The sequence below is a fragment of the Ovis aries genome, chromosome 7 (assembly GCF_016772045.2).
Source record: "Ovis aries strain OAR_USU_Benz2616 breed Rambouillet chromosome 7, ARS-UI_Ramb_v3.0, whole genome shotgun sequence".
Classification (NCBI taxonomy): domain Eukaryota; kingdom Metazoa; phylum Chordata; class Mammalia; order Artiodactyla; family Bovidae; genus Ovis; species Ovis aries.
In genome coordinates this window covers 58196371-58223718 of record NC_056060.1, presented here as the reverse complement: position 1 = coordinate 58223718, position 27348 = coordinate 58196371, and the positions used below count along the sequence as shown (strand labels likewise).

General features: G+C 41.8%; 1 protein-coding gene across 1 annotated transcript in view; it reads left to right on the top strand.

Moving 5' to 3' along the window:
* Positions 1-515: 515 nt before the first annotated feature.
* The window catches only part of SLC27A2 (solute carrier family 27 member 2), a 52622-nt gene continuing 25789 nt past the window's right edge, over positions 516-27348 (top strand). The window contains exons 1-3 of the mRNA XM_027971844.3: positions 516-1176; positions 15171-15380; positions 22006-22164. Coding sequence (XP_027827645.1) covers positions 699-1176; positions 15171-15380; positions 22006-22164 — 847 coding nt within the window. The 5' untranslated portion in view covers positions 516-698. The remainder of the gene's footprint in view (positions 1177-15170; positions 15381-22005; positions 22165-27348) is intronic.

Sequence of the window (27348 nt, the reverse complement as noted above, 5' to 3'; positions counted from 1 at the left end):
TCCGCCGGGGGTGGGGGTGGGGCTGAGGTTGCAGGGGGCGGGGGGGGGGGGGGGGGCGCGTGGCAGAAAGCAAATGTGAGAAACAGAAAGAGACCAGGCGGAAAGCCCCGGAGACCAGGTAGGAGAGATGGGATTCTGATTTGGCAGTGGCACCTGCTACCCGCTACTAGGAAATCATAGGATTGTTCTCGTATTTATAAGACACGTTATTGGTAATAACCATCAGTCATCTCTAAAAGGTGCACTAGCGCTCCGCCTGTATTATCCCCTCTAATCTTCTCAGCGTCTTCTAAGGCGTCTTACTGTCACCATTTTTGTAAGGTCACACCGTCGGGGAGCCCAGCTTTGCCCCCAGGCCGCCACGCTCGCGCGGGGAGGTGGCCGAGGCCTCAGGGAGCCGCGGAGCCGCCCTCCCAGCCAGCGGAGGACCGCCGGGGCGGGGCATACGCGCAGCTGCACCCTCACGACGGGGCAGGCTCAGCCGGCCTGTCACACCCAACAGCCAGCACCCCGGCTCCTTCTGCCAGAGATCCCGCAGCGGTGCGCGGGCGGCCCAAAAGCTCCACTGTCGCCCCCTCCTCGCTGTGCAAACCCGCACCGCCCGCAGCCCGGAGGAAGTCCATTCCGCCGCCGCCGCCGCCCTGCACGCCCGAAGTGCGCCCACCGCCCTGGAGGGGGTAGGGGGCTCCGCCGCCGTCATGCTGCCAGTCGCCTACGCGGTTCTGGCGGGGTTGTTGATGCTCCCGCTGCTGGTGAACCTCTGCTGCCCTTACTTCTTCCAGGACTTGCGCTACTTCCTGCGGGTAGCCGGCGTGGCCCAGCGGGCGCGCAGCAATGGAAAGCGCCGGCCGGTGCGCACCATTCTCTACGCCTTTCTGGAGAAAGTGCAGCAGACTCCACACAAGCCTTTCGTGCTCTTCCGCGACGAGACGCTCACCTACGCGCAGGTGGACCGACGCAGCAACCAAGTGGCTCGGGCGCTGCGCGACCACCTCGGCCTGCGGCAGGGAGACTGCGTGGCAATTTTCATGGGCAATGAACCAGCTTACATATGCCTGTGGCTGGGACTGATCAAGCTGGGCTGCGCCATGGCGTGCCTCAACTACAACATCCGCGGAAAGTCCCTGTTGCACTGCTTTCAGTGCTCTGGGGCGAAGGTTCTACTGGTCTCACCAGGTGAGCCTGGGGACCACCTCACCCTGGCACTGAGCTCCTTCTCTTCTTGGCAGCCTGGCATAGGGGTTGCGGGGAACGAGGGTTCAGATCGCAACTAGAGATGTAGAGAGAGGGGATGGCAACTCTTCCTCCAAACGCTAATTAATGGTCATTAGAACCTTCCGTTGTAGAAGCTGATCAAGCCAGATACTATGTGAATCACCGTACATATAGTGTTGCTGGTAATACTTACAACAGATAGGGTTGACTTTGTAGATGAGACCAGTCAGGCCAGAGAGGTGAAGCTTTATGTCCCAGATCACAGAATTGGGAGGAGGAGATTAACTAGATCTGTCTACCTCCAGAATTCAAGTTCCTAGCTGGTGCTGACAATATCTGCATTAAAATGCAGAGGGTCTAGAGTGTGAAGTCCAGAGGATCCAGAGAGACTGCTCCCTCTGCTCCTTGATTGACTGTATAATCCTGGGAAAGTCACTTTCCCTCTCCATATCTTGGTTTCCTCCTCTGTAATGGTCTTCAAGGCTGCTTCCAGCTCTCAAATTCTGTTAGCCTCCCTGGATTCTCACTGCAGAAAGAGAGAATCCACCTGATCCCCAAGAAGACTTTGATCCCCTGCTGCAAGCCCTAGTGAGCACTCATTACGTTTATAGCGACAGTGACCTTTGGTTCTGTAGTTGCCTTCTGCAACTTTTCAACAAGACTTAAAATGGTAACTTCATGCTCCAGTGGTGACCAGGTCAGGAAGAATCCAAGAATCTGTTACCCAAAGGACTGACTGGGTTTCCTATCCCAGGAAGCTTGTCCCTACACTTGAATAAGGACCAGGATTGCTTTTCACTCTCTCAGTAAGAGGAGGCCTAAACAGGTGTGGGCTAAAAGATGTGGAGAAATAGGGAGCCAGGAAGTCTCACCTTTCTGGAATGTCTTTCTTTCTGTGCCAAGCTCTATACTAGATGCTTTTATTACCCTGAGAATTAATGTATCGTTACCCCCTGTCACACAGCTGAAGAAACTGAGGCTTAAAATTCCAGGCTAGGTCTGTCTAGTTTCAGAGCTCATCACTCTCCTTATACCATGCTACCTTTCTCTTCACAAATGAAAAGTGTTAGAGCTGGAACAGACTAAGCATCCATCTTTTCTCCGCCTTCATTTCATAGTTGAGGACTCTGAAGTATGCTAAGGAGTTTGCCTAGTTACAGTAAGTCAACATGTCTATTCATTTTGGGAAGCCAGGAAACTACACACCTGTTCCATCAGACATAAAATAAATAATCCAAAAAGAAATGAAGGCTTTGTATAAAAGCTGAAAAGCAAAGAGGTAATTTTAAAGGCATAATCTGAGGTCTTTCCACGTGACATAGTGGTAAAGAATCCGCCTGCCAATGCTGGAGAGGCAAGAGATTCAGGTTCAACTCCTGAGTCGGGAAGATACCCTGGAGAAGAGCATGGCTACCCACTCCAGTATTCTTGTCTAGAGAACCCCATGGACAGAGGAGCCTGGTGGGCTACAGTCTATGGGGTCACAAGGAGTTGAACACAACTGAGTGCCTGAGCACGTGTGTGTGTGTGCACACACACACACACACACACACATATTATTTGAAAGGGATAGCCTTTTGAAGAAAATTCCCAACAATTTCTAGTTGCCTGGGAAGAGAGACAACTTCACTATTTAGTAACTGGAAGACTCTCTTAAACCTATTTACCAGTTGATTCAGAGGAAAGTTATTAACACAGTGATCTGGGTACCACTTCAGGAGTCATTTAAGTAATTTTACCTGCATATTATCCCAGGTCCCCTAGTGAGGGAGTCCAGGCCTGGGAGTTTTGTTGACAAAGAAGCTTCGATTTAAATGACTACACTGGAGTTTGGTTCTGTAATCAAATCAGAAATACAACCAGATATCTCCCTTTATGCCCAGGCAACAGTCTTCTGTCACTGAGTATTATGTGGTCAGCATACATAGATAGTGTAATGAAATTCCAACATTCAGATCAAATTTGAATGACTTTCCAGGGGACCTACAGCACTCTGACAGTAAACTGACCTTTGAGAGAGGCCACACATTTGAAAACCATTCTGTTTTTCCAAATCACTGAGAGACCATTACACCACATGCAGAATTGCACTCTGATCCAAAACAGTTACTGTCATGGGGGTAACAGAGTCCAAAGTTGCATGCTGATTAGTAAATGTGCCCATGTGCAAATGTGTTGAATGGACTGATTCTTCAAATTCTTTAAAGTTGGAAAGAATTTTAGAGATATCCTAAGATTAACAAGTGTGTTATATAACAAGTGTGTTGTTTATATAACTCTTAACAAGTGTGTTATACTGCAGTAAAAAGTTTAGAAGAGTCACTTTAATGAGTGGAAGAATCACCTGGGGAGCTCATTTTAAAAAACAATTTCCTGAGCCTCATCCCCAAAAAACATTGATTCAGCAGGACTGTGGGGGAGGCAGGAAAGTATATTTTTATAGCTAGCCCCATCCCACTCCTAGATGATTTGGAAGCAGATCATCTAAGGAATAGGCTTTGAGTCTGGTAATTCCCACTTTGTTTAATAGTTGTTTGTTTAAAGTTGAATGAACGAAGGCCCAGAGGAGTGATATCAATTGCCCAGGGTCAGAGAGAGCTGGAGACAGAACCTAATTATTTTTGTCTCACTTCTAGGATGTTTTTTTATATTCTATTATGCCATCTAAACATGGGACATAAAGATAAGAAGTTTTACAAATGTTGGAGGGGTGACAATTCAACAGGGTTTGATTCTTCACTTCAAATTTCAACCTCAGAGCACATGGGTTTCTTGAGTTTCAACTGTGTCAAATTCTGGAGTGTATGCAAAGGACTGGCACAGTGGTGTTTATGATGAAGATTGATCCCCTTATCATGAATTTGGGGGACTCTTCATAAAGTTTAACAGGGCTCAATCCTGTCAGGCATTTCAGTGCCCAATTTTTTTCATCAGAACTTACTATACTTAGAGAAAGCCAAAGACTCACAACACCTCCCCGCATCAATCAGAAACACCCATCTCCCGGAGAACAGGATTTTCTCTGTGTGGTGCATTTCAGAATCCTTATCCATAGAAGGCTCTAATGTAAGTAATCACATGGTAAAATTACCTTCAGCTATTGGAACCTCCGTCAGTGTTGTAGTTGATAGAAACCAATTTGTTGGGCCAGTATTTTTTTCAAGCAGTTTCCCAAAACAGGTAAGACAGAGAGCCATATTTAATTTCATACAACATAGAATATTTTTTTTAAAAAAAGAGTCCCCCAAATAGTGAATTTGCTTGTTTCCATTTATGCTAACATTAAGATTGTTACTAACCTAGCTCTTCTCCTGGAAGGATAACTCCTTCATTAGCTCACTGGCCAGGTCTACCTTGCATGGCTCAACCAATGATGCGCAACACCCCCAGTGTTGATACTCCTCTTGTATAAGGGTTTAGTAACAAAGATGGGCTTCCCAGGTGGCGCTAGTGGTAAGGAGCCCACCTGCCAATGCAGGTAGACATAAGAGACCTAGGTTTGATTCCTGAGTTGGAAAGATCCCTTGGAGAAGGACACAGAAACCCACTCCAGTATTGTCTGAAGAATCCCTTGGACAGAAGAGCCTGGCAGGCTGCAGTCTATCGGGGCACACAGAGTTGGAGATGACTGAAGCGATTTAGCACCAAGCAACAATTAAAGATACTTTGTGTTTCAAGATTGAGATCCAGAGAGGTTATAAAATGTTCCCAATTATCTTTGACCTGGTCTTTCAGGGTTGTAAAATATAAAATTTGACCTCCAATGTGATAAGATAAAATGTTCCCAATAGCTTTCAAAAGTATTGCATCACTGAAAGTTCTAAAAGAGGAGAACATTCTAAAACTAGTGTCAGGACCAAAGAGAACTCTTGTCAAATAAACTTTTGAGGTTAGATGCAGAAAAGCAGATGGTATAACAATTTGATATCATATCAAAAAAACATTTCCCACAAGGTACAAGCTAGTTGCCCTGGTGGGAGGCAGAGAGAGAAAGCTAAATTAGTTTAAGGATCTTACAGTCCAGTTGAAGAACTAAGTCACATGTGATTGGAATGACGAGGAGAATGTGATAAGTATACTGGGAGGGCTTCAGAATGCTCTAGAGGAAAAAGAAGAGATGAATGTTTCTTAGGGGCATTGATAACAGCTGCTGCTGCTGCTAAGTTGCTTCAGTCATGACTGACTCTGTGTGACCCCATGAATAGCAGCCCCATCAGGTTCCTCTGCCCAAAGGGACTCTCCAGGCAAGAATACTGGAGTGGGTTGCCACTTTCTTCTCCATGACAACAGAGCTAGGCAAGTGCAATTGGGGAGCAGGAATTCTAGGCAGGAGGAGCCCAGAGGCATTTTTCCTCAGGTCTCCAACTCACTCCAGTATTCTTGCCTGGAGAATCCCATGGACAGAGGAGCCTGGCAGGCTTCAGACCACAGGGTCACAAGAATAAGACATGATTTAGTGACTAAACCACCACCAGCACAATGAGTTGCTTTATTAAAGAGTTTTACTATGTAAGGACTATAGCAGGCTGGACTTAAATGTTAGTCATTTTTAAACTGTTTACTGAGGAAACTACTGTAGAGAAAATAGGACTCAGAAAACCCAAGGAATGGCCAACAGTGGTGGCCTCACACTCATGCAAGGAGATAATTTTCTAGTGCAAACTTCAGTCAAGAATCAGGGCATAGATATAGCCTGTCTCCATGCCTCTTCTGGGCTGCTCAAGGAGTAACTTAGGTGTGTTGCAACTTAGGTGTGTTGCTTCAATGTACTTTGTCTCAACAGCTTACAGTTCTCTCATATATCTTTGAATAATGCCTTAGTAATACCTAGCACATAGTCGTCACTCAGTAAATATTTGCGGCATTAATCAGTTCAGTTCAGTCACTCAGTCGTGTCCAACTCTTTGTGACCAGATGGACTGCAGCGCGCCAGGCCTCCTTGTCCATCACCAACTCCCAGAGTTTACTCAAACTCATGTCCATTGAGTCTGTAATGCCATCCAACCGTCTCATCCTCTGTTGTCCACTTCTCCTCCTGCCTTCTGTCTTGCCCAGCATCAGGGGCTTTTCCAATGAGTCAGTTCTTCGTATCAGGTGGCCAGAATATTGGAGTTTCAGCTTCAGCATCAGTCCTTCCAGTGAACACCCTGGACTGATCTTCTTTAGGATGGACTGGTTGGATTTCCTTGTAGTCCAAGGGACTCTTAAGAGTCTTCTTCAATACCACAGTTCAAAAGCATCAATTCTTCAGCATTCAGCTTTCTTTATAGTCTAGCTCTTACTTCCATACATGACTATTGGAAAAACCATAGCTTTGACTAGACAGACCTTTGTTGGTGGCATTAATAAGTTCCATTTTTTTAAAAAAAGTTCCATTATTTTGGTTAGTTGTAACAAGCTTTCTTCTTTGAAGTTTAAGAACTATTGGGATGGTCATGAGGGCATGAAAAAAAAATGATATTAAAACAGTCAAATATATCCTGATCTGAGAAAATCCATTTAGACCCAATCTGCCCCAGGCCCATCCTCTCCCTACCACAGACTTTTAAAAAAATTTTTTAATATAAATGTATTTATTTTAATTGGAGGCTAATTACTTTACAATATTATATTGGTTTTGCCATACATTGACATGAATCCGCCACAGGTTTTTTTAAACTTTTTATTTTATATTGGGGTATAGCCAGTGGGCTGCCATCTATGGGGTCGCACAGAGTCGGACACGACTGGAGTGACTTAGCAGCAGCACCAAGCAATGTTGTGATAGTTTCAGGTGAACAGCAGAGGGATTCAGCCAGACATGTACACGCATCCATTCTCCCCTAAACCCCCCTCCCATCCAGGCTGCCACATAACATTGAGCGGAGTTCCCTGTGCTAGTAAGTCCTTGTTGGTTATACATTTTAAATACAGCAGTGTGTTCATGCCCATCCCAGACTCAAACTATCCCTTCTCTCCATCCTTCCCCTCCACCCGGCAACCATAAGTTCATTTTCTAAGTCTGTGAGTCTGTTTCTGCTCTATAAGTAAGTTCATTTGTATCATCTTTTTAGATTCCACATATGAGGGATGTCACAATATTTCTCCTCTGACTTACTTCACTCAGTATGATGCTCTCTAGGTCCATCTATGTGGCTGCAAATTGCATCATTTTGTTCTTTTTTATATCACAGACTTATTTTGCCTCCCAGTTTTCTTCTGGCAGAGGGCTACAGGAGAGACTCTCTCTCCAGGACTCACTGCCAGAGAGGGAGCTGGTGATGGGCACAGAATGGGCTGCTGGGGAGAGTCTGTGCCCAGGATGGAACAGCACAGAAACCCATACAACAAATGAGGAAGGTATTCAAGAGCTAGGATCCCAGACAAGTAGCCCAAGGTCTGAAGACAGCTCGCTTAAAGACGTTCTGTGAAATTTTTCTTCTTGACCTGCTCATAACTAAAGCTTGCAAGGGAGGACAATTGTACATCTCCATTCAAAGACAAACCAGCACATTGCTGGCATGTATGAGAATGCTTATCAGTTTATTTTCTTTAGCAATACAACAGAGTGAAGGGGTAAAGACAAAATAAATTCTAAATCCGCAGTGAATGTTATTGAATTAGGAAGAAGGACAGAGTTCAAATTATACTGCATACTGAATGTAAGCAGTCAGTGTTTGAAAAAGACCTCCCACAGCCTCTGAGAAACCGGGAAGTACACAGGTGGTAGATAGGTGACTTGTTTGCTTATGGATATCAAATGATTATATAGGGCCTGGTATGATCTGGTAATCTCTGACAAGGAATTACCTTTGATTCTAGAGCTAGTTAGAAAGCAAGATACTTTGACCAAGAACTTTAACTGAGAGAAGTGAAAAATAATGTTAAGAAATTATGTAACTATATAAATATGAGATGAGTGTGTATCTCCCTGCTAAAAATTTCTTTACTCTTGAGGGATTTAGCCTTGATTAAACGTCTTTCTGACCTCCGGGTGATTTGCATTGTGGAGGGAAGGTGAGGGTATGCGAAAAGTGAAAGTGTCAGTCATTCAGTTGTATCTCTTTGAGAACTCATGGGCTGTAGCCCCATAGGCTGTAGCCTGTCAGGCTCCTCTGTCTTTGGGACTTTCCAGGCAAGAATACCAGAGTGGGTTGCCATGCCCTTCTCCAGGGGATCTTCCTGACCTAGGGATTAAACCCAGGTCTCCTGCATTACAAAAGGATTCTTTACCTTCTGAGCCACCAAGCAAGCCCTGGGGGAGGTTATGTTTGGAGGGTGTTCTATGACATTGTGTTGATGTACAGACCATATGCTAGATTATTCATTATTATAATTCCAAACTGCCAATAACAGAAATGAGAGATCACAGTTACAAACTGTATTTTTTAAACATTGAGATCTCCATGATCTCTGTTAGAACCAGTTTGTTTCAGTTGCCTTTCTGACTGAAGGAAAGTCTTCAATCCTGATTTGGTCATCTGCCAATCAGTTCACATCATCCTGAAATTCTGATCAAAACCATTTCTTTTCACTGCCTTCTTTTCAAATCTTACTTCATTGATAAACATTTCTGGGGTGCTTTATGTAACTAACTTGGTTAGTTACTTGCTGCATGAGGCAATCTAATAGCAAAATAAGCTACTAGATTGAATGCTTTTCCTATTTAAAAGCAGTGGGTTTAGCCAGTAGCATTTTGCCACTTTGGTGATGAAGATTGATTCAGCTCACTACCCACGCTGTCTCGCTGCTTTCAAGGAATGGGCCTGTGTCCTCAGAAATTTATCTTCTGACCTTCTTTAAAAAAAAAGTAAATGGGAGAGGAAACTTCATATGCTAACCTGATTTTTTTCTTTTCTATAAAATGGATCTTAAGGAGTACAGATTTTATAATCAGTTGATTTTCCATCATCCAAATGTGTACTGCTTTCTCTGAGATTCTATAAGTGAAAGTGAAAGTGTTAGTCACTCAATTGTGTCTGACTCTTGTCTCCTACATTACAAGCAGATTCTTTATCATCTGAGCCACCAAGGGGGCTCTCTGGGGTTCTACACCCATCCATGATTTCAGCTCAGGCTAATGAAGAAAGAACAGATCTACTGTACACCCTTCAGGTGCAGGCAACTTTCTGTGAATACTATTTCTCATACCCATGCTTTTCGTAAAACTTGAGGTTATTCTCTTCATCAGAAAGACAAATAAGAGATAATCCATATTACTATTGAAAGGCAGATCCGAATGCTTTCACGAGCACTGAGCATGTCAGGTAGACAGTGTCTTCCAAAATTTCAAGGTCCTTTACCGAAACTTGAACTTGAATCACTAGTACTAGAAAGTGGTAATCCTTGAAGCCCAATATAATTCTTTTCATTTTGTAAGTAATGATCCATATAGAGACTCACTGAGCTTCTGTCCTCATTTGTAGAAACAAGGTTACCATCGTCTCTAACACAGGATTGTTGGGAAAATTATGTGAGGTGATGTATGTAAAGCTACTATACAAACTGTCCTCCACAAAAGAAATTTGTAAATTTTTAATCAGTAAGAATGAAAGGTGTGGTGGATGCTGTGATGCGCTGCCCAATTCCCCACTCCAGGACTGAGGTACACCTTCCTCTGCTGCTGGAGGCATTGGCAACTGCCAGCTGTCAGCCGAGGACCATTCCAGGACTTGGCGTTGGTTGAAGGAAGCCACTTTGCCCAAGTTCAAGCACTACCGCCCCAATCTGCATCCAGTGACTGGTTGGTGGGCAGGCACAGAGGTAGAACCCACTTTGTTTCACTTGGGACAGCCTGAAGGGCCATCCCGGGCCCAGAGTCCCCGTAGGATCAATTGAGGGAGGCCACTGTGCGGCTGGCATCGAAGCACAATCTCTTTCTCCATCCAGTCTACCTCCATTGCAGCCCCACAGACATCATTCCCAAGAGGACCCCTATACAAAGGTCTCAGAATTCCAGGGAGCTCAATCTGTGTCAAGTAGAATTATTTGATCTTATGTGTCCTTGTTGATTGCCACATCTATCTTAAGTGGGTTTCCCTGGTGACTCAGATGGTAAAGAATCTGCCTGCAATGCAGGAGACTCAGGTTTGATCCCTGGGTTGGGAAGATTCCCTGGAGAAGGGAATGGCTACCCACTCCAGTGTGCTTGCTTGGGAAATTCCATAGCCAGAGGAGCCTGGTGGGCTACAGTCCATGGGCACAGAAAGATACAACAATATGGGCACATGGACACAACTGAACAACTGACACTTTCACTTTTCACTTAGTCTTCAGTAAGCAGATTTATAGTAATAATTACCCAAAAAATTCCTGTGTGAAGCAGAAAACATGGGGGCCAGTCCTATTTATAACAGATGTAAGAAAAGACATTAAATATTAAATATACAGTTAATGAGTTACATTCACATCCAGAATTTCCCTTCCAATCTCAGTTTATATATGTATGTATAGATGTATTTATATAAATATTGCATCTTTAGTTTAAAGGGGAAATGTCTGCTACCATAGGACATATGTTGTTCAGTCTTTAAGTTGTGTCTGACTCTTTGGCACCCCATGGACTGCAGTACACCAGGCTTCCCTGTCCTTCACTATCTCCCTGAGTTTGTTCAAACTCATGCCCATTGAATTCGTGATGCCATCCAACCATCTCATCCTCTGACGCCCCCTTCTCCTCCTGCCCCCAGTCTTTTCCAGCATCAGGGACTTATCAGGTAGGTAAAGTAAAGGTCAGTATAGGACATGTGAGGTATGCCTTGATATGATTGGGAGCCACTGGAACCTCAAGTCAATATCCAAACGTAAATTCTACACCAACAGCCCAGAGGTCAGATAAAGAAACTGTGCTGGGCAGGGGCAATGGCCTTCCCTTCAGATAAGATGACCTCTGTGAAAGGTCAGGGATTATAAACCAAAAGCAGGCAGAGGACCAAGTGGAAACATGAGGGAACGGAAGCCCCAGTTATCCAAATTACTTGAACTGTGATCAAGCATGATACCTGCTTAATTGCATTTCCTTTTACCTTTATTATTCTGTTGTTGTTGTTCAGTCACTAAGTTGTTACATGGACTGAAGCATGGACCAGGCCGCCCCGACCCTCACTATCTCCTGGAGTTTGTCCAAGTTCATGTCCATTGAATCAGGTGATGCTATCCAACCATCTCACCCTCTGCTGCCCTCTTCTCCTTTTGCCTTCAATCTTTTCCAGCATCAGGGTCTTTTCCAATGAGTTGGCTGTTTATTTTATTATTACTATTATTATTTTATATAATAATTATAAATTATATAAGAAACTACTAATTTTGGATATATCACTAATGCCTGCATACATCTACTTTCAAAAAATTACGGAAAAAATTAAAGTCCCTTTTGACTTATAATTTTTCTCTCATCAAGACTTATCAAATCTTGTCTGTTCTACCTCCCAAACATCTCTTAAATGCATCTACTTCTCTCTAGGCTCTGTGGCTACCTTAATGCAAAGTTTGATCTACCAAATGGCCTCCCCACCTCTGGTCCTTGCCTTCTCCAACCCATGTACCTGATGTAAGCCAGAGACCTGGTCCCCACCTACATCCAGTTTCTTCTTCCAACATTTTTCCCTCTCATTCTACGTTGCAGTCAGCTTTAGCCTCTTTGAGCTGCTCTGGCAACCTGCTGTTTGCCTCTGGGCTTCCCTGGTGGCTCAGACAGTAAGGAATCTGTCTGCAGCACAGGAGACCCAGTTTCAGTTCCTGGGTCAGAAAGATCCTCTGGAGAAGGGAATGACTATCCACTCCAGTATTCTTGCCTGGGGAATCCCATGACAGAGAAGGCTGACAGGCTATAGTCCATTGGGGTCACAAAGAGTCAGACTCGACTGAGTGACTAATGCTCACTTGTTTGCCGGTGGGTCTTTACATAAGCTGTCCCTTGGCTACAAACAGGCTCAGTCCATCTCAGTGGGGCTTCATCTTGCCAACTCCTACTCACCCTTCAGGTCTCAGTTGAGATAACACTTCCTCTGGGTTGTTTTCGTGCCCCTCCTCCGTGCTTCCAAAACACCACCTATGACACCTTATTTTAATGGATTATTTCTTGATTCCTCCCCCTTAGACCTGGGCTCTGTGAAAACAGTATCTGCCATACACACTGTTGCTTCCAGTGCTGAGAACCGTGCACACAGGAAACACACTTTAAATAGATGTCAAATAACTGTTGGGAGAGAGAGAGGAGAGGAATAAGAAATAATCCAGGTAATTTATGAACACACTATTTAACTAAATAGGCTCAGTCTCGGGTAGAAGAGAAGGAGGGAGAGAGATTTCGTAATTCTTTAAGTAGCAATAGTAGTTATGTTTTGTTTTTAATTTACTTTCGTGTCCTTCACTTGGATGTAAGACATACCTCTATCACAAAAATGATTTAATTTTGCATTTGACTGGAGATTTATCAACTCACAGTATTGCAATATCTAAATCCTTGAACGTCAACAGCTTTCGCTTATTCCTCTGTCTCTTCCCCAGTGAGTAATACAATATTTTGTGTAGATTCTTTCAGCTGTAAACACTTGTTAAGCACTTACGGCAGGGCCAAGATGCTCAAGTTATAATCCCTTCACCTCAAAGTTTTCACTGCCAAATAGAGGAGAAAAAGAAGTGAAGTGTGTCACACTACACACTAAACAACTGCTAACCGTATAATGCAAACTCCTGTGGGAGGACCACAGAGTTAAAAGCAATGAGACTGTTTTAAAAGATGAACAGAAGTTTTTCCAGTGACCAGGGGCTGGGGGCAGGAGGGCGTTCCAAGCAGATGAAACCACCTGGACAAAGGTGGTAAGATGTGAGAATTATAGCTCCATTCACTTCAGATAAATCAGTGTGGTTAGAGGAAAGGGGACAAGGATAGTTAAGAAGATGACATCAGAAAAATTGGGGCGAGTGATGTAGGCTGAGAAGAACCTTAGAACCATCCGCTGCATTAGAAAGATTCTATCACAAGGGATAAGCAACCACTGAAGGATTTTAAACAAGGCAGGAACAAGAAGTCGGGCAGTGGTGTCACGGATACTGGAAGCAGGGAGAGGTTAGAGGCAAGATCGGTCAAGAAGCTGTTGTGACAGTTTCAGTAGGAAATAATGAGAATCTGAACCACGGCACTGGCAAGGGACCTTAGCAAGCCAGTTACTGTTTTTACAACAGTAATATTTCTGATGATCTTCTCGAAATACTGAAGAACTAAAGAGCAACCATTCAAAATGAAAGAGGGGAAGAGAGCATCAAAAGGAATAAGCTGATCTGATGGAGGTTAAAAAAGAACTGAGACAAATAGTACATTAAGGAATGATAGCCAGTAGACACTCCAGGAGAAAACTGTTCAAGAAAGGAAAGATGATTATAGTGTGTTACTTGGCTCTACAGTCATATTTGAAATAATTACATTGTCATAATCTTGTCAATCCTGATTATTTGTTCTAGAATCTAGAGTCAACACATAGACAAAGCTAGAAAGACAGAATTATAGTCTCAGAATAGATTAAAAATACCATTAACCCTGACAACATAAAGTGAAAATAATATCTGTTGGGGGTGAACAAGGGGGGAATGGGGGTGGGTTTCAAAAATGGTAAGTCACGAGGTAGCAGGGAAAGTATGTAATTTGGTGATGAAGAACTGACTGCTAGAAGAAACAGCTAAAAAAAAAAACCCCTAAAAGTCCCTGCCTCCAGGCAGCAGGTTTATTTGTGAGATAAGGGCATACTGACTTGTATTATAAACTCTTTTGTACGATTTCATTTATATTTATCAGGTGCATGACTGCTTTGGTTACAAAACTTTTTAACTTTTTAAATGCATCTATCCAGATGCTATCTCATGTCTTGATGGAGACATCATACATAAATATCTGAAAAACAAAGCTTGAAATATGAATCAGATATAGCCTCCCTAAGGTAATTCCCTGGGATATTGAGTCACCTTCCTATTAAGAATAAGCCTATTCACTTCAGTTATCACAATTCAAGACAAAGAAGCTTAAGGAGCATCTCATCTTATGATTTAAAATTTAAAATAAAATTTTAAATGGTATAAAAATTCAAGTAACAAGCCAGAAATGTGGTTTACACATTACATCAATGCCTTTAAAATGTTTTACCTTGACCCCTATGAAAACTACATTTGTGTGTAGCTCAGCACTCACACACTCACACACCTGAAACAAAAAAAAAAAAAAAAAAAAAAACCTTACCTCTTCCTATGTATGATATACTTTCTATTTTATTTTTTAGAATAATCATCACTTTAAATTATTTTAACAATCCACTGCTGTATTGTGACTCAGAGTTTGAAAAACATGCTAATCAGTCCTTTTTTTCTTAGGTCGGATAATGTGCTTATGAAATTTGGAGCTTATGTCTCAGATCAGCTGAACCTTCCTAGTAGAACTACTTGTTGCTGATATTTTTAAAATGTGTTACATAAAGTTAGCGTCTCTTATCCTTTTAGTAGCATGGTTCCCTTCTTTTCATTTCTCTTTTTCCTTAAAATTTTCTTTTTTTAAAATCTCTGGTCCTGTGGGGCATACATTGGGAATAACTAAATTCATTTCTGAAGTGTTTTGAGATATATATATATATATATATATATATATATATATATATATATATATATCAGATATGCATATAAGTCATACACATATAATCTTGGTTTTTACCCTTATGTGGCTTGTTGGCACTTACCATGTAATGTATAGATTTCAATCATCTGTCACTTTTTAAACCATCAAAACCCAGCCTTCCCATAAATATTGGGATCTTGTGATATTTTTAGATGTGGTAAATTCCATGTTAAAAATACATAACTATAAACATTACTGTGTCTACATGCTTTAACAACACTTAGTGGAAACAAAATCAGTACAAAATGTATTGCACTAATAGAGCTTAAATGAACTAATTTAGTTTGTTTGGATTTTTTTCTCTTATTAAATTAAGAACTACAAGCCGCTGTTGAAGAGGTGCTGCCAAGCTTGAAGAAAGATGATGTGGCTGTCTATTATGTGAGCAGAACTTCTAACACAGATGGGGTCAACTCTTTCTTAGACAAAGTGGATGAAGTGTCAAGTGAACCTGTCCCAGAATCCTGGAGGTCGGAAGTTACCTTTTCCACTCCTGCCTTATATATTTATACTTCTGGAACCACAGGTAAAAAATAGAGGATTCTCAAAGCAATGGACCTATCCTGAAAGAGTTAAATGTTGGGTTAGATTTTTAAATGCTCTCTTTCTTTGGCAAAGCTTATCAGATAACTAATACTTCAGGGGATTTAGCTCATTGCCTGTGGGAAGTATGATCTTGTTCCATAGCATAAGAAAACATTTGGGTTTCTCTAAGGTATGCATACTTCCCCCAGTTGGTGTATAGAACAGGTAGAGAGATTAACCAAGAACTACAAAAATAATTAGGGTGATGATAAGATTTGGCACTGAATAGGTTGTTAGGATTTTTTTCAAAATGATTGTTGCTTTTTGATTAAGATTTGGCACTGAACAGGTTTTGGAATTTTTTTAATGATCGCTACATTTTGATTATACTCTGTCCAGCATCCATATATAATGTATAACCAATTATAAGTGAACCACCAAGAAGACTGTAGAACAATAATGGGGTTATATTTGTACGAACATTTTGATCACTATCTTTCCATGCAACAATGACTTGAAGCTGTTTGGTTCTGTGGGTGTAGAATGGCTCTTAGCTCAGGGCCTAAAATGGTATATTTCATCAAATCTAGGATGTCTTACACCTTTGGTGTAAGCTGTACTATTGTTTTACATAAGCCGCTAAGAGAAAACACTGCCAACTGTCATATTACTGAAACACTGCTGTGTGGAACAGGCGACATTAAAGGTAGATAGATGTATTAGGTGCTCTTCTAGGAGCTCTGTGGTGTTCATACATTTCTCCCACCGCTCTTAAGACAGGTACTACTCTTATTCCTGTTTTACAGATTCAGAAACTGATGCCTAGAGAGTTTAAGAACTTCCCATGATAGGAAGTAGAAGTGTCAGGCTTCACTTTGCTAGGCTGACTCCACAGCTCACACAACTGACCTCTCTGCCAGAATACCTCCTAGTTCATCCATCTGATAGCTATTTGGTGTCTGCCTATTCAAGGTCAGGGAAAATGTTACCAAAATGTAATCATATGAAGACTGAGAGATACATTTAAGAAAGGATAGGAAGCTACCCCCAGCATCCTAATTATTCTTAATAATATTGGGAAGTTGAATATGTGAGTCATTCGGTTAAAATTTTAATTCAAGCAGATAATTATAGCATGCATTCTCCTTGTAAAATAATCAAACATTAGAGATAAGGGTTACTTTGAGCCTTATGAGGAGGGGTATCTTGGGATGACCTATTAAAGCTAATCTCGAGAGCATAATAGCTATCGTTCTTTTGTTTGTCAACAGTTCTATTTCACCATGTCAGCAGAATGGTAGGATGACATGGTTTAACCAGATGCTTCCACTACATCCAGAACTACCTCAATATATGGAACTTATACCCTCATTTCTCAATAGAATAGTAAAACTAAACTGTAAACTTTGATTTGGGAAGTAACTGAGGTAAAACAAGCCCTTAACTAGTGACTGGAAGTTCTAGTCTTAATACTAAATAGATAAGCACAGAACTTGTTCACAACTGCAGGTTTTGCAATGAAGTATAAAACCCATCTTAGGTGAAAAAGAGATTAAGCACTCTTTCATCCAATCCCATAATTCAGAATTTAGATTAATTGGAATATAATTGGCTTGATGTTTATTTTACCTTTCTTCTTATCTCTGAATAAAATATCTGCCAAGTTACTAGTATTCAGTTCAGTTCAGTCGCTCAGTCATGTCCAACTCTTTGCGACCCCATGAATCGCAGCACACCAGGCCTCCCTGTCCATCACCAACTCCTGGAGTTCACCCAAACTTATGTCCATCGAGTCGGTGATACCATTCAGCCATCTCATCCTCTGTTGTCCCCTTCTCCTCCTGCCCCCAATCCCTCCCAGCATTAGAGTCTTTTCCAATGAGTCAACTCTTTGCATGAGGTAGCCAGGGTATTGGAGTTGCAGCTTTAGCATCAGTCCTTCCAATGAACACCCAGGACTGATCTCCTTTAGGATGGACTGCTTGGATCTCCTTGCAGTCCAAGGGACTCTCAAGAGTCTTCTCCAACACCACAGTTCAAAAGCATCAATTCTTCGGCGCTCAGCCTCCTTCACAGTCCAATTCTCACATCCATACATGACCACAGGAAAAACCATAGCCTTGACTAGATGGACTTTTGTTGGCAAAGTAATGTCTCTGCTTTTTAATATGCTATCTAGGTTGGTGATAACTTTCCTTCCAAGGAGTAAGCGTCTTTTAATTTCATGGCTGTAATCACCATCTGCAGTGATTTTGGAGCCCCCAAAAATAAAGTCTGACACTGTTTCCACTGTTTGCCCATCTATTTCCCATGAAGTGATGGGACCAGATGCCATGATCTTCGTTTTCTGAATGTTGAGCTTTAAGCCAACTTTTTCACTCTCCTCTTCCACTTTCATCAAGAGGCTTTTTAGTTCCTCTTCACTTTCTGCCATCAGGGTGGTGTCACCTGCATATCTGAGGTTATTGATATTTCTCCTGGCAATCATGATTCCAGCTTGTGCTTCTTCCAGCCCAGCGTTTCTCATTATGTACTCTGTGTATAAGTTAAATAAGCAGGGTGACAATATACAGCCTTGATATACTCCTTTTCCTATTTGGAACAGTCTGTTGTTCCGTGTCCAGTTCTAACTGTTGCTTCCTGACCTGCATACAGGTTTCTCAAGAGGCAGGTCAGGTGTTCTGGTATTCCCATCTCTTTCATAATCTTCCACAGTTTATTGTGATAACTCCAGAAAGAATGAAGGGATGGAGCCAAAGCAAAAACAACACCCAGTTGTGGATATGACTGGTGGTAGAAGCAAGATCCAATGCTGTAAAGAGCAATATTGCATAGGAACCTGGAACGTTAGGTCCATGAATCAAGGCAAATTGGAAGTGGTCAAACAGGAGATGGCAAGAGTAAACGTCAACATTCTAGGAATCAGCAAACTAAAATGGACTAGAATGCGTGAATTTAACTCAGATGACCATTATATCTACTATTGTGGGCAGGAATCCCTCAGAAGAAATGGAGTAGCCATCATGGTCAACAAAAGAATCTGAAATGCAGTACTTGGATGCAATCTCAAAAACGACAGAATGATCTCTGTTCGTTTCCAAGGCAGACCATTCAGTATCACAGTAATCCAAGTCTATGCCCCAGCCAGTAAGAAGCTGAAGAAGCAGAAGTTGAATGGTTCTATGAAGACCTACAAGAACTTCTAGAACTAACACCCAAAAAAATATGTCCTTTTCATTATAGTGGACTGGAATGCAAAAGTAGAAAGTCAAGAAATACCTGGAGTAACAGGCAAATTTGGCCTTGGAATGCAGAATGAAGCAGGGCAAAGGCTAACAGAGTTTTGCCAAGAGAACGCACTGGTCATAGCAAACACTCTCTTCCAACAACACAAGAGAAGACTCTACTCATGGACATCACCAGATGGTCAACACCGAAATCAGATTGATTATATTCTTTGCAGGCAAAGTTGGAGAAGCTCTATACAGTCAGCAAAAATAAGACTGGGAGCTGGCTGTGGCTCAGATCATGAACTCCTTATTGCCAAATTCAGACTGAAATTGAAGAAAGTAGGGAAAACCACTAGACCATTCAGGTATGACCTAAATCAAATCCCTTATGATTATATACTGGAAGTTACTAGTATAAACATTAATAAAAAGAATTCCTTTAGAGAACAACATGTTTTCCCTGTGCCTCAAAGGCAGTCATTAGCACAAAATTATATAATAGTTACCAAATATTATTTCTTCACTAATACAAAAGTTTATATCAGGAAGTTTTCTGAAAGTGCTTAACACCACAAAAGATGTGTGTTTCTGTTTTAAAAAATATAATTCTGAGTTTTTACTATCTGGATAATTTTTTTTCAAGGTGACTACAATTGATTTGTTGATTCTTTCTTCTGTTTCTCATTATTAGTATAGAATGGAGCATTAATACTCATGACATCAAAGACCATCAACTGTGAACTGTGTTTACAATGATGGTAGTTTGCCAGTCATACTGCTTTGCCTTCTAACAAATTGCTTTTATTTAGGCAATACCATCAAATATTGAGGCATCTTAATCTAAACAGAATTGCCTTTCTCTTCACAAAGCCAATTGACCCACTCTGGTTTTAAACTCTAGACTCATCCGCTGTGCAATGACTTCATGGCCTCCCCAACTAAACTGACTCCCATGGGCAACAATATAAGCATACTCTTTCAATTGAGTCTTATAAAAAAATCTACATAAATTATAGTTCAATTCAGTTCAGTTCAGTCGGTCAGTCGTGTCTGACTCTTTGCGACCCCATGAATTGCAGCACACCAGGCCTCCCTGTCCATCACCATCTCCCAGAGCTCACTCAGACTCACGTCCATCGAGACCGTGATGCCATCCAGCCATCTCATCCTGGGTCGGCCCCTTCTCCTCCTGCCCCCAATCTCTCCCAGCGTCAGAGTCTTTTCCAATGAGTCAACTCTTCGCATGAGGTGGCCAAAGTACTGGAGCATCAGCTTTAGCATCATTCCTTCCAAAGAAATCCCAGGGTTGATCTCCTTCAGAATGGACTGGTTGGATCTCCTTGCAGTCCAAGGGACCCTCAAGAGTCTTCTCCAACACCACAGTTCAAAAGCATCAATTATTCGGTGCTCAGCCTCCTTCACAGTCCAACTCTCACATCCATACATGACTACTGGAAAAACCATAGCCTTGACTAGACGGACCTTATTCGGCAAAGTAATGTCTCTGCTTTTGAATATACTATCTAGGTTGGTCATAACTTTTCTTCCAAGGAGTAAGCGTCTTTTAATTTCATGGCTGCAGTCACCATCTGCAGTGATTTTGGAGCCCCCCAAAATAAAGTCTGACACTTTTCTACTGTTTGCCCATCTATTTCCCATGAAATGATGGGACCAGATGCCATAATCTTCGTTTTCTGAATGTTGAGCTTTAAGCCAACTTTTTCACTCTCCTCTTTCACTTTCATCAAGAGGCATTTTAGCTCCTCTTCACTTTCTGCCATAAGGGTGGTGTAATCTGCATATCTGAGGTTATTGATATTTCTGCCGGCAATCTTGATTCCAGCTTGTGTTTCTTCCAGTCCAGCATTTCTCATGATGTACTCTGCATAGAAGTTAAGTGAGCAGGGTGACAATATACAGCCTTGACGTACTCCTTTTCCTATTTGGAACCAGTCTGTTTTCCATGTCCAGTTCTAACTGTTGCTTCCTGACCTGCATACAGATTTCTCAAGAGCCAGGTCAGGTGGTCTAGTATTCCCATCTCTTTCAGAATTTTCCAAATACAAATGTAATTAGTGTACTAAAAATATACTGAGATACCATTTTTTCACCTTTCAGATTGGCAAAAATGTCAACATTTGAAAGGACGTTTTTGAAGGGCTATGAGGAAACAGGTGCACTCCTGTATTACTGATGGGGGAGTCAATGGGGACAGCCCTAATAACTGGCAAAGTGGCAGTGTCTATCAAAATTACAAGGTCTGATACCTTTTGGCCCAGCAGTCTCACATCGACAAATTTATCTTACAGATGGAGCGTCATTCACAGTGTGAAGTGCCGTGTGGACCAGGTTTTTCCACATGTGGACCAGCGTCATTTGAAATTGCAAAATAGTGTAAATAAACTATAAAACACACACACAAAGGAGTAAATGCAGAGAAAATAAGTGGATGAAAAAATAAGGGAAATTTCTACATACAAATATGGACAGAACTTAAAAATACTTTGTTAGTGAAGAGGGGAAGTGCAGAATAGTATGCTTTTTTTTTTAATTGGGGGAAAGGGCAAGAACATAGAAGCAAATGAGCCTATATTTACATAAAAAACTCTAAAAGAGTATGTGAGAAATTCATAGAAGTGGCTATGAAGGAAAGAGATAGGATGGATGGGCTATGAAATCTCTCTGATTCTCAGTCTTCTCATCTGTGAACCAGAGAACATAATTCTACTTATATCATTCATTATGAGCATTGAGTGAAAACTTGGCAATACAGTTGACCCTTGAACAATACGAGGGTCCACACAGCAGAAGATCTACACATAACTCATAGAAGGCCCTCCATATAGGTTCTTCCGCATCTGCGATTTTTCATCCATGGATTCAACCAACCATGGGTGTGTTCACCACTGAAAAAATCCTCATATAGTGACCCCAGACAGTTCAAACCCCTGTCCTCCAAGGATGCTTAGCAAGATGGTAGACCCAAATCAGAAATTCAATAGACAGTCACTCGTTTTTCCTCATCTTACCACTCTAATAACCAGCTAACTCAGGGGTCAGCAAACCATAGCCTGAGGGTCACGAACACCACACCACCACAAGTTCTGTAAATAAAGTTCCATGTCCACAGGGCCAAGTTCATTACTTTTTGTGTTTAGCTGCTTTCAGCTATAATAGCAGAGTTGAGTAGTTGCAATAGAGACTTATGGCCCTGCAAAACCTAAAATGTTTACCATCTGGTCCTTTACAGAAAAAACTGTGAACTTCTGGTCTCACCAAATGCAGTCTTCTAATCACTAGATGATGAATCTTCCTAAGACACATCTCTCTCCCAGATCATGTGTCTGTGAATGACCATTCTTGATTCACACATGCTTCTCTTGTACCTTTATGCAGGTCTCCCGAAAGCTGCAAAGATCAATCATCGACGCATTTGGTACGGAATTGGCCTTGCTCTTGCCTCCGAGGTTACAGGGGATGATGTAATCTATACCCCCCTACCCTTGTACCACAGTGCTGCGCTTCTGATTGGCTTACATGGATGTATGGTGACTGGTAAGCTTTTCTTCTCAACAAGGTATTGAAGCCCAGTACACATTCAATGTGCTCATTCAGTTCAGTCACTCAGTTGTATCCGACTCTTTGCGACCCCATGAATCGCAGCACGCCAGGCTTTCCTGTCCATCACCATCTCCCAGAGTTCACTCAAACTCACATCCATTGAGTCGGTGATGCCATCCAGCCATAAGGAAAAGTAATACAAAATTTTCTATTTTCCTGTGTGCTAGGAATAGTGTTTAATTCCATGTTAATACTGAGTTTGTTTGGCTTACACATAGCAAACATTTAAAAGAATTTATAGTGAATGTCATGATGGTCCATTGGTTAGGATTCCACATTTTCATTGCTGAGGGCCTGGGTTCAATTCCTGATCAGGAAACAAAGATCCGACCAGCCCCAAGGCCAAATAAATAAATAAAAAGAATTTCCATTTTCTCATGCCTGCATGTCTTTTAATATAATGCTGTAATTGTTCAGCATATCAGAGAGCAAGCTTCTTTTAAATCTTTTAGGTCTTTATACAGGTTAAGATACTCGATCCTTTGATTCCACAAATAATTCTCTTATGTCGTTTCTACCTTCAGAAATCTGCATGTTGATCTCCATTAGCACCTGGTTTAAACTTCTCATTCAGTTGGCCCATTCTACTTCATTCTTCCCTCTTCCCACAGGCTCTCAGCTCTGGTCAGAATACTTAGATTTCCCCATCTCTTCTCTTTCCTTCTGAAACTTTACATTTAAATTAGATTTGCCATTCTTACTACTGTCAACAGGATTTCTGCACCTTGTGTACATAAAGTCTCAGCCCAATATCCACCTCTTCAGGAGACTACCTCTAACTTGCCAACTAAACTAAAAAACTTAACTTTTTCTCCCATGTGACATTTTAAGTAATTACATATGTATATACAGTAACATATGCATATATTAATTCATATACAAATACACATGACTGCCCAAACCTCTGCTCCTTTTCCTCATCAGCTTACTGATCGGCTATAAAACACTTAATCTAGCATCAATACCAGCCTCCAAATCAGCAAGGAATGCCTGGGTCTGATCATACTGTTGGGCCCTTCTAAAACAGAATGACTCTGAAGCCCTCCTGGGGATAAATCAATCAGTCATACATCTATTTAAGCATAATAGATAAATGCTAAGAAGTAAAATGTAGTATTTTTTTTAAATTTCTCCTAAAACACTTGATTTTGCATGTTTAGGAGTAGAAATAAACTAATAACATGAAAAATACCTGTGATATTTTTATTCCACTTTTCTACATTCCATGCTTATGTTAGGTTGAATATGATAGGTACATTGTTTTGACCTATCATATTAGTTTTCTATTTCCACTGTAACAAATGACCATGAACTTTGTGGTTTAAAACAACACAGGTTGGTTCTCTCCCTTTTTTGAAAGTCAGAAGTCCAAAAGTCAAGATGTTAGTGAGGCTACATTCCTTCTGGAAGCTTGTAGGGAAGAGTCCATTTCCTTGCCTTTCCTAGCTCCTGGAGGCTGCTCACATTCTTTGGCTTGTGGCCCCTTTTTTCATCTTCAAAGCATTTCACTCGCGTCTTTTGTTTTTGTCATGCTTTGTCCTACAACCCTTGACCTTCTTGACTTCTTATCACACCCTTGTGATTACATTGGTCTCTCCCAATCAGTTCGGTTCAGTTCAGTAGCTCAGTAGTGTCCGAATCTTTGCGACCCCATGGACTGCAGCACACCAGGCCTCCTTGTCCATCACCAGCTATGAGAGTTTACTCAAACTCATGTCCATTGAGTCGGTGATGCCATCCAACCGTCTCATCCTCTGTCGTCCCCTTCTCCTCCCACCCTCAATCTTTCCCAGCATCAGGGTCTTTTCACATGAGTCAGCTCTCTGCATGAGGTGGCCAAAGTATTGGAGTTTCAGCTTCAGCATCAGTCCTTCCAATGAGTATTCAGGTCTGATCTCCTTTAGGATGGACTGGTTGGATCTCCTTGCAGTCCAAAGGACTCTCAAGAGTCTTCTCCAACACCACAGTTCAAAAACATCAATTCTTCAGTGCTCAGCTTTCTTTATAGTCCAACTCTCACATCCATGCATGACTACTGGAAAAACTATAGCTTTGACTAGATGGACCTTTGTTGGTAAAGTAATGTCTCTGCTTTTTAATATGCTGTCTAGGTTGGTCATAACTTTTCTTCCAAGAAGCAATTGTCTTTTAATTTCATGGTTACAGTCACCATCTGCAGTGATTTTGGAGCCCAAATAGTCTGTCACTGTTTCCATTGTTTCCCCATCTATTTGCTGTGAAGTAAAAGACTCAGATGCTGGGAGGGATTGAGGGCAGGAGGAGAAGGGGAAGACAGAGGATGAGATGGCTGGATGGCATCACCAACTCAATGGACATGAGTTTGGGTAAACTCCAGGAGTTGGTGATGGACAGAGAGGCCTGGAGTGCTGCAATTCATGGGGTCACAAAGAGTCGGACACGACTGAGCAACTGAACTGAACTGAATGGGACTGGATGCCATGATCTTTGTTTTCTGAATGTTGAGTTTTAAGCCAACTTTTTCACTCTCCACTTTCATTTTCATCAAAAGGCTCTTTAGTTCCTCTTCAATTTCTGCCATAAGGGTGGTGTCATCTGCATATCTGAGGTATTTGATATTTCTCCCACCAACCTTGATTCCAGCTAGTGCTTCATCCAGTCCAGCATTTCTCATGATGTACTCTGTTCAGGTCAGTTCAGTCACTCAGTCGTGTCTGACTCTTTGCGACCCCATGAATCGCAGCACGCCAGGCCTCCCTGTCCATTACCATCTCCCAGAGCTCACTCAGACTCACGTCCATCGAGTCCATGATGCCATCCAGCCATCTCATCCTCAGTTATCGCCTTCTCCTCCTGCCCCCAATCCCTCCCAGCATCAGAGTCTTTTCCAATGAGTCAACTCTTCGCATGAGGTGGCCAAGTACTGGAGCTTCAGCTTTGGCATCATTCCTTCCAAAGAACACCCAGGGCTGATCTCCTTTAGAATGGACTGCTTGGATCTCCTTGCAGTCCAAGGGACTCTCAAGAGTCTTCTCCAACACCACAGTTCAAAAGCATCAATTCTTCGGTGCTCAGCCTTCTTCACAGTCCAACTCTCACATCCATACATGACCACTGGAAAAACCATAGCCTTGACTAGACGGACGTTAGTCGGCAAAGTAATGTCTCTGCTTTTGAATATACTATCTAGGTTGGTCATAACTTTTCTTCCAAGGAGTAAGCGTCTTTTAATTTCATGGCTGCAGTCACCATCTGCAGTAATTTTGGAGCCCCCAAAAATGAAGTCTGACACTGTTTCCACTGTTTGCCCATCTATTTCCCATGAAGTGATGGGACCAGATGCCATGATCTTCGTTTTCTGAATGTTGAGCTTTAAGCCAACTTTTTCACTCTCCTCTTTCACTTTCATCAAGAGGCTTTTTAGTTCCTCTTCACTTTCTGCCATAAGGGTGGTATCATCTGCATATCTGAGGTTACTGATATTTCTCCCAGCAATCTTGATCCAGCTTGTGCTTCATTGAGCCCAGCATTTCTCATGATATACTCTGCATATAAGTTAAATAAGCAGGGTGACAATATACAGCCTTGATGTGCTCCTTTCCCTATTTGGAACCAGTCTGTTGTTCCATGTCCAGTTCTACTATGTTGCTTCCTAAGCTGCATACAGATTTCTCAGGAGACAGGTCAGGTGGCCTGGTATTCCCATCTCTTTAAGAATTTTCCACAGTTTGTTGTGATCCACACAGTCAAAGGCTTTGGCATAGTCAATGAAGCAGAAGTAGATGTTTTTCTGGAACTCTCTTGCTTTTTTGATGATCCAGTGGATGTTGGCAATTTGAACACTGTTTCCTCTGCCTTTTCTAAATCCAGCTTGAACATCTGGAGGTTCATGGTTCATGTACTGTTGAAGCCTGTGTTGGAGAATTTTGAGCATTACTTTGCTCGCATGTGAGATGAGTGCAATTGTGCAGTAGTTTGAGCATTCTTTGGCATTGCATTTCTTTGGGATTGGATGAAAACTGACCTTTTCCAGTTCTGTGGCCACTGCTGAGTTTTCCATATTGAATGCAGCACTTTCACAGCATCATCTTTTAGGATTTCAAATAGCTCAACTGGAATTTCATCACCTCTACTAGCTTTGTGCATAGTGATGCTTCCTAAGACCCACTTGACTTCACATTCCAGGATGTCTGGCTCTAGGTGAATGATCACACCATCGTGATTATCTGAGTTGTGAAGATATTTTTTGTATAGTTCTTCTGTATATTCTTGCCATCTCTTCTTAATATCTTCTGCATCTTTTAGATCCCTACCATTTCTATCCTTGATTGTGCCCATCTTTGCATGAAATGTTCCCATGCTATCTCTAATTTTCTTGAAGCAATCTTTAGTCTTTTCCAGTCTATTGCTTTCCTCTATTTCTTTGCATTGATCATTGAAGAAGGCTTTATTATCTTTCCTTGCTGTTTTTTTGGAACTCAGCATTAAAATTGGCATATCTTTCCTTTTCTCCTTTGCCTTTCACTTTTCTTTTCTCAGCTATTTGTAAGCCCTCCTCAGACAACCATTTTGCCTTTTTGCATTTCTTTTCCATGGGGATGGTCTTGATCCCTGTCTCCTGTACAATATCACAAACCTCCGTCCATAGTTCATCAACCACTCTGTCTATCAGATTTAGTCCCTTAAATATATTTCTCACTTCCACTGTATAGTCATAAGGGATTTGATTTAGGTCATACCTGAATGGTCTAGTGGTTTTCCCTACTTTCTTCCATTTCAGTCTGAATTTGTCAATAAGGAGTTCATGATCTGAGCCACAGTCAGCTCCTGGTCTTGTTTTTGCTGACTGTATAGAGCTTCTCCATCTTTGCCTACAAAGAATAGAATCAATCTGATTTCAGTGTTGACCATCTGGTGATGTCCATGAGTAGAGTCTTCTCTTATGTTTTTGGAAGAGGGTATTTGTTATGACCAGTGCATTCTCTTGACAAAACTCTGTTAGCCTTTGCCCTGCTTCATTCTGTACTCTGAGGCCAAATTTGCCTGTTACTCCAGGTATTTCTTGACTTCCTACTTTTGCATTCCAGTCCCCTATAATGAAAAGGACATCTTTTTGGGGTGTTAGTTCTAGAAGTTCTT